Source organism: Euphorbia lathyris, chromosome 5 (genome assembly GCF_963576675.1).
Source record: "Euphorbia lathyris chromosome 5, ddEupLath1.1, whole genome shotgun sequence".
Taxonomy (NCBI): domain Eukaryota; kingdom Viridiplantae; phylum Streptophyta; class Magnoliopsida; order Malpighiales; family Euphorbiaceae; genus Euphorbia; species Euphorbia lathyris.
The window spans coordinates 73,491,774-73,499,781 of NC_088914.1; the positions used below are offsets into that span (position 1 = coordinate 73,491,774).

At 30.6% G+C, this 8,008-nt stretch overlaps 1 protein-coding gene across 1 annotated transcript; it reads right to left on the bottom strand.

Annotated features, from left to right (window-relative positions):
- Positions 1–251: 251 nt before the first annotated feature.
- On the bottom strand, positions 252–2,138 carry LOC136231061 (cyclin-D3-2). The gene is made up of 4 exons (XM_066020306.1): positions 1,415–2,138; positions 1,127–1,328; positions 865–995; positions 252–764 (listed from the first exon to the last, which is right to left on the bottom strand). The coding sequence occupies exons 1-4, from the start codon at positions 1,892–1,894 to the stop codon at positions 489–491; spliced, it is 1,089 nt and encodes a 362-aa protein (XP_065876378.1). The 5' UTR covers positions 1,895–2,138; the 3' UTR covers positions 252–488.
- Positions 2,139–8,008: the final 5,870 nt, after the last annotated feature.

Sequence of the window (8,008 nt, forward strand, 5' to 3'; positions counted from 1 at the left end):
TTCATATCCTTGTCTTTCTAAAAAGCTCTCGAGTAACCTACGGGTTGTAGCTCAGTTGGCAATGGAGGCTGATCCCCACTAAATACAAGCAGGGAGGGGCGAGGAGCCTTAACTGTGACTAAGGCTCTAAGCCAAGATCAAAGATACATGTGGTCTAGACCAAAAAGCTTCTCAAGTAAACAATTATCTATTCCTTCAAGAAATTGGCTTGGCTTATGCATAAACTGATGAGATTGATAAAACAACAGCAATGACAGAATGCAAACCATCTTATACCAATGGAAATGATAATCTAATCGCTTTCAACAAACTGAATTTTTCAAATTTGTCTAGCTTGAGGTAGTTCAAATATTAGGGCCCGAAATGTATTTGTAATCAATGAAACACAGAAAGATGGTGCCCCAATAACCACAGGATACAATTAATATGCAAAATAGAGAAATTTATAATGACAATGTTTTGAACTAGAGAATAGGAGAAGTAAGAGATCAATGAGGACTGCTAAGCACATCCACAAACATACGGTTTAACGGAGGCAACCGCATCTGCTGATCCTGGGATCTCATCCTTTTGAACCGAGGTATTGATGGTGATGAGACTGTTGAGGACACCCCCCACGAGTCATTCGAGCTATCACCACTGAAATATGCATCAATGACACCATTTGGGCTACCAGGTGCTGAGGGATGCTTTCGCTTGTTGCAGCTTCGATCTTGCTCACCTGATAGCTCCAAGATGAGCTTGTAACATTGGTTCACTTCCTCCTGTTGAAAAATAGCAAAAGGAATTGGACTGATGAGCTACAACAAAGTTCTACATTTCATACAACAACAGGAGATCATGGATCAAATTGACAACACAAACCTCACTGATTTTGATCACATCCAAAAGCTGATTCTGGTATTCCATTTGACTAAATGGCTCAACCTCCTTAATAACATGCAGCATAATTGCAGTTGCTAATGTAGAAGGTGCATAACTCATGAATCTTGAATCTGAAACAAAATTCAAATGTTGCAAATCAAGTTGAGATTATTAATATCACCGTTTAATCAACATTCATGTCTTTTGCATTCAACATCTGATGCTAAAGCTAAATTCAGTGATAGGAAGTTGAATTGCTTACCAGAAATGACAGAGAGAAGCAAAAGCTCACATCTTTTCAAAAATTCCCAATGCAAATGGTTTTTAAGTCCAAGCCTCCTAATTATGTGATCAAAGAAGCAAATTGGGGTAACAGGATTCATCCTCCACTGAAGAGTAGAGAGCACAAGAAGCTCCATTCTCTTTATAGTCTTAGCCTCAAACACATACTTGGATTCCTCCACCTAATTAAAAAAAAGCACAAATTTGTTATAGAAAAACTGATTGAGGCATTTTAACAAACACTAGGAATGCAATAAACAAAACATACTTGCAAGTCTAGAAGAAGAGGAACTTGAGTCTCCTCCACTTTAGCAGCCAAAGACAAACAAGCAACAGCAGCAAGTTGAGCCATCCATGGTTTATCTCTCGTAAACATTAAACTAGAAATGAATCTATCGAAGTAATTAACAGCAAGAACACAGGTCAAAGCAGTGAATCCATAAAACCCCTTTACCCTCAAAATCCAATCAACCGCCTCTTTACGAGCAACCAACAAAGACCCATCAGATGAAAAATCATCAAAACAAAAATGAGTTTCCTTTTCTTTAGAGATTAGATTCAACAACTCATCATCACTCCAAAACAAGTCCTGCTCAAGCAAAACACAAGATAAAGATAACTCCTTTCTCACAAAATCTTCATTCCCACCAGCATAATCTTCATCAATCCCTTCCTCCTCGCAGTACAACCCATCAAAAATCAATGCTGGGCTTGAAATCAGAGTGCTATCTTCCCCTTGAAAAGCCATTTTCTTCTTCAAAGAAGAAGAGATTCAGTCTTCTGCTCATTATACCATCAAAGAAGATAAAATCAAAATCAAAATCTCATTGCATATCATATCACCATACAATTTACTTTATCTATCTATATATCTATCTCTCTCAGTAGGCTCTATTGATAGCAGAGACAGAGAGGAGAGAAGAGAAGGAATGGATAGAGAGAGTGAGAAAGGAAGAAAAGAGGGTGACAAATAGAGTAAGCAGCTGAAGAGTTTTATCTGAGAAGGCCTTCACGCTTGTCCTTTTTATCTTTTTTCTTTTTCTTTTTTCTTTTTACTGAGTTTCCTTCTTTACTTTTTACTTTACTGCTATTGTTTTTTTAACTCTTTTGTTTATATTTTAACTATTTTCAGTGACCGTTTGGCCCGATGGAAATATTAGAATCCACGGAATACGCACAGTCATCGAGAGCTTTCAACCAAATTTCTTCATTTATATATACCTACCCCTAGTGTATTTCTAAAACTTTCAAATTGCATACCCTATCCTACTTTGTTCAAATCATCAAGATCAAAAACCACTAAATGTAAACAATTAAGTTTGATCTTAGATTATAGTCTCAAAGTAGAGATTTCAAGAGTCTATGAATCGTTTAGTTTATCTACGGTTTGTTGTTATGATTTGATTTTTGTTGTTGAAAAAAAGGTCTAATACATCATCAGCTCGTTGAATTTGTCTAAAATAGTAGATTGACTCTCTGAACTTTGCAAAGTGTCTCACCAGCTCTATAAACTTGTTTATTCTGTAACAACTAAATACAAAAATCATAATACTAACTCTCGGTTCTCACTCATTCAATCTCTCTATAGTATGTTGAAAGGTAGGAGACGCGCAAAAATTACCTCTCGAATAGATGAAGACATATTTTTAGAATTTAGGTTTAATAAGTTTTTGTATTTAGTTGTTATAGAATAAGCAAGTTTAGGGAGTTGGTGAGACACTTACAAAGTTCAGGGAGCTAATCTACTTTTATGGACAAGTTTAGGGAGCCGGTGATACGAAATAAACAAGTTTAGGGAGCAGGTGAGACACTTGCAAAGTTCAAAGAGCCAATCTGCTATTTTGGACAAGTTCAGGAAGCTGGTAATATATTAGGCCTTTAAAAAAACTGTTTTTGAGATAAGCAAATGTAGTTATCTAACCAACAGTAATGTTCACATGGACCCTAATGACCACGGTGAATTTGGTCATTCATCGTTAGATGTAGATTGATTAAAATCCTAAATGACCAAAGTCACGTGGTCATCAGGATCCATGTAAAAAATACTGATCTAACCAAATACTTAAAATTCTAATTTTTAATATGAAAATACCAACTAGAAGAAGAAAAAAAGTAAACAAATACCTCATATGTCTATTTAGGAAACTTTAATCGGAAAATGATAGATCTAAAAGGAATTTCACGAGTCTTGAACCGATTTTTGTGAATAAATTATTAAAAAAAACAACTTTATGTAAGAAGATTTTAAAGTGGGGCATTATATTTTGATATTTAGTTAAAACAGTGTATTTAACTTACTTGGAGATAAAATATATGTTTTAATTTTTTTTTCTATTTCGCCGCATGTTTCTCATTCAATTTATGCCAGATCACATATTTATATTACTTTAACCTTTCTTATCCTATTCTATCGGTGGTTTTCACCTGGTCAGTGACTGACCAAGTGAATTTGGAATTACTGCCTATTTTAATTCTTTTTTATTCAATTCTTTTATCTCGCCACATGTTTCCCATTTAATTTATGACAGATCACATACTTATCTTATACTTTGATCTTTCCTATTCTATTTTAACTCTTTCTTATTCAATTTTTTTTTCGCCACGTGTTCTCGTTCAATTTATGACAGATCACATACTTATCTTATTTTAACATGTCTTATCTTATTTTAACTCTTTCTTACTTAAAATTAAAGTTAATAAGGAAAGTATGATAAAAATGTCACCTACCATAAATTGAGAGGGAGACAGATAAAAGATGGAGAATTGCGGTGTACAAATTTTTTCCACTTAATTGTATCTATTTTACCTTTTTACCCTTTACTTTTATAATTCAGCTAGAATCTTGTCGAAAGAATCGTCTCATCGTTTTGGTATTTCTAATGGACATCAACTATACGAATTGACCAATGATATCAATACGTTTACCTAAGAGCACTTCTAGTCATTTATATATACCTACGTATTTCTAAAATTTTCAAATTACATACTACTATTGTACTTTATTCAAATCTTTGAAAATAAAACAAAAAAACACTAAATGTATACTATTAAGTTTGATCTTAATGTCAAACGTCTCAAGTATATATTTCAAGAGTCTGTGAGTCTTTTGGTTTATCTACTGTTTGTTGTTGTGATTTAATATTTGCTATTGAAAAAAAAACTGCTTTTCAGATAAGTGGCCGTAGTTCGCTAACCAAACACTTAAAATTCTCATTTTTTTATATAAAAACACAAACTAGGGGGGAAATTGAGTAAACAAACACCTCATATGTGTATTTCGAAAACTTTAATTGAAAAATGATAAATCTAAATGGTATTTAACGAGTTTCGAACCAAATTTTTCAATAAATTATTAAAAAACAAAAAAAAACCTAAATGTCAGAAGATGTTAAAGTGAGGCATTATATTTGGATATTTAGTTAAAACAATGTATTTAACTTATTCGGAAACAAAATATGTTGTTTCCATTTCTTTTATCTCGCAATGTGTTTCTCATGCAATTCATGACAGATCACATGTTTATCTTACATTGACCTTCCTTATTCTATTTTAATTTATTCTTTTACTTAAAGTTAAAGTTGATAGGGTTAAAGTAAGATAAACGCTAAACCCTAATTCTTCTCGCCATATGTTTCTCATTCAATTTATGACAAATCACATACTTATCTACTTTAATATTCCTTATCATATTTTAATTTTTCCTTTTACTTAAAAGTTAATGTTAATAACGTTGAAGTAAGATAAACCCTAAACCTGAATTATTTTATCTCGCCACATGTTTCTCATTCAATTTATGACACATCACATACTTATCTTACTTTAACATTCCTTATTCTATTTTAACTATTTCTTACTTAAAGTTAAAGTTAATAAGGAAATTAAGATAAGAATGACATGTGTCATAAATCGAAAGGAGTACAGATAAAAAGATAGAGAATTGAGGAGTATAAATTTTCTTCCACTTAATTGTATCTATTTTATCTTTTTACCCTTTACTTTTGTGATACGGCTAGAATCTTGTTGAAAGAGTCGTCTCGTCGTTTTGGTATTTCTAATGGACATCAACTCTACAAATTGACCAATGATATCATATGTATATCTAAGAGCACCTCTAGTGATGTTTTAAAGGGGCTGGTATGAAATTATTAATGGGTGACTAACCATTGTATTGTGTAAAATTTATTGTATCCCAAAATGGAGAGTGTCCAAACTTGGATAGTGATCTCTTCCAAAATATTGGATTCCAAAGAAGTTTTGCGAAATGGAGCATTGATAGCACTTGTGTGACATGTCGTGCAACGAATGAGGTAACTACAACCATCTCTCGTATCTTCAATCTAGAATATCACTATCCACCAATGAACTACTATCCACCCATGAACCCGTCGGGTAACTATAACTATCTCTCGTATCTTCCACGATCTTATATGGCTCAAGAAAATTTGAACAAATGTCATTTTGGAGCGGCCATAATGCAACAAGATTTACCTGATACCAGATTCATTATCGATTCAGAAGCGTTTCCAACTGATTTTACTAAAGATGATCAATCATGGGTATAAATTGAATGATTTAGGGTTATTTAAGGGAGGATTCATTAGCCAACCACTCTTTATTCATCTCACTTCCTTGACTTTATTTTTAACTGAAATTAAATTAAATTAACTGAACTGAATGGTACTTAACTTAACTTAAATGCACCAAATGATTATAATTATAATAAATTATATATATATATATATATATATATATATATATATATATAATGATAAATTTTATATATAAATAATTATAATTATAAAAAATGATAATATATATATATATATATATATATAATTATAAATTACATATAAGTAATAGTTATATAAATAATACTAAGTTATAAATAATAATAAATTATATATAAATAATACTAAATTATAAATTAGTATCTAGATTTCAAAACTACGTAGTTTTGTGTTTAAAAAATTTCATATGGTATTAAAACCATATCTTCCACTTCAATTTTTTTATTTTAAACAGAATTAATGAGTTATTTGCGAGTCTTGCTTATTAATATAATTAATAAGTTGTTTGCTAGTAAAGTTCATAAACAGAATCAACAAGCTTGTCACATCCGTGTCCCTAATTTTAGTTATTATACCTTAATATTATGTTACATTATATTTATTTATTGATTGGAGAGTTAATTGAGTATTATGGATAGAGTTTGGAGGCCAATTTCATAGTTTAAGTGTAAAATTAAAAGTTTAGGGTAAGTTTTAAAAGAAGTTAAAATTAGAGGGACTCAAAGAGATATTTTCCCATATTGGGAACATAAATTCAGATTTTCTATACCTAATTTCGGATACCAAAGAGTCAAATAAACAAAAAATAACAATTTCAAATTATCAATTATTCATCTCCTCCATCTTCCTCTCCATTAACTCAAATCACCTAGCTTTGATCAAACCTTGATATCTAGAGATTGAACCGTTGGATCGAGCTGAATTTTTTACAGTAGGTTCTAGACATCCTAATACACATTGTGGTCGGTGTGATTTTGATTTGGAGATTTCTATCATGGGGTTAGACCTAGACAGATTATGGTGATGAAATTGAGGTTTTGATGTGTTTTCTCTCAATTAGTGCTAAAGTAAGTAATTATCAACTACCCTTTAAAGTTTTTATGTATATATATGTATATATAACTCTATATTTTTCAGAAAAATTAGATTTTTGTTGTGATTTTTGACATGCATTTGATTAATTGGAGTTTTTATGATTTAGTTTTTAACATGAGCTTAAAGTTAAGTTCAAGTGATTATATGTGTATTTGCATGTCAATTTCAACATATTACATGATTTGAGTTTGGTTTTGATGAACTTAGTATATTTGATTAATATTTGTGTAAGATTTGATATTTTGAAGAGTTAAAATTCAAAGAAAAGTTTGTTGAGAAACTTTATTGATAATTGATTTATGAACAAGGGTATATTTATATATTAAGTGATTTTCTATAAATTTATTTCTCAAAGTAAATTTTAGTTTTAATTAAAGATTGTTAAAGTTGCAATTTTGATGAATTTATGATTTATTGAAATAAAGTATATTTTTAAATTATTTATTGATGATTTTAGTATAATAATGATTTATGATGGAGTATTTTGGAAATTGATTGAGTAAAGGTGTTGATAAAAATTTATGATGTTTGTTTATGAGTTATATATATATTTTGATATATATATATATTTCTGTTTTTAAATTATATTATGAAATTATAATATTTTTAGTATCCATCAAGAGTAATCCGGATAGGTGGCTTTAAATTAGACCTGTCAATTATCGTGTTCGAGTCGTGTTCGTGTCGTGTCATTTCGGATTCGTGTCAAAAAGAGTAAACCCAAACCCAACCCAAAAACTTTCGTGTCAAAGTCGTGTTAACCTGTTCGGGTTAGTGTCGATTTCGTGTCGTGTTTTCGGGTTACATGTAATTTTTTTATGCATATATATTAATAATAACTCTTAAAAATATAAGAAGATATGATACTGTTTTTAAACATTTTATATCATTTTTAGATTAGTATGTAAACAATAATTATCGAAAAGTTCGATAATATCATATTAGAGGGTCATGTAATGTGTTTATAACAATTTAGGAAATTCAAATTAATATTTGCAATTAATAATTATAATTTTATTATCTTTATTAATAAAGTGACATAAAAAACATGAGAGAATATAACAATAATTTTCAATATCCGTGTCATTTCGTGTCATTTTCGGGTTCACATATCAACACTAACCCAACCCAAAAATTAGCGTGTCAGTTTCGTGTCAACCCAAAAATGACCCATTACCTATTAAGCTCAACACTAACAC

Coding starts and splice junctions, on each gene's coding strand:
- LOC136231061 (XM_066020306.1), bottom strand. CDS start 1,894: ATGGCTTTTCAAGGGGAAGATAGCACTCTGATTTCAAGCCCAGCATTG. Junction 1,329..1,414: donor CTCTTCTTCTAGACTTGCAA/GTATGTTTTGTT, acceptor TTTTTTAATTAG/GTGGAGGAATCCAAGTATGT. Junction 765..864: donor ATGTGATCAAAATCAGTGAG/GTTTGTGTTGTC, acceptor ATTTTTCAACAG/GAGGAAGTGAACCAATGTTA.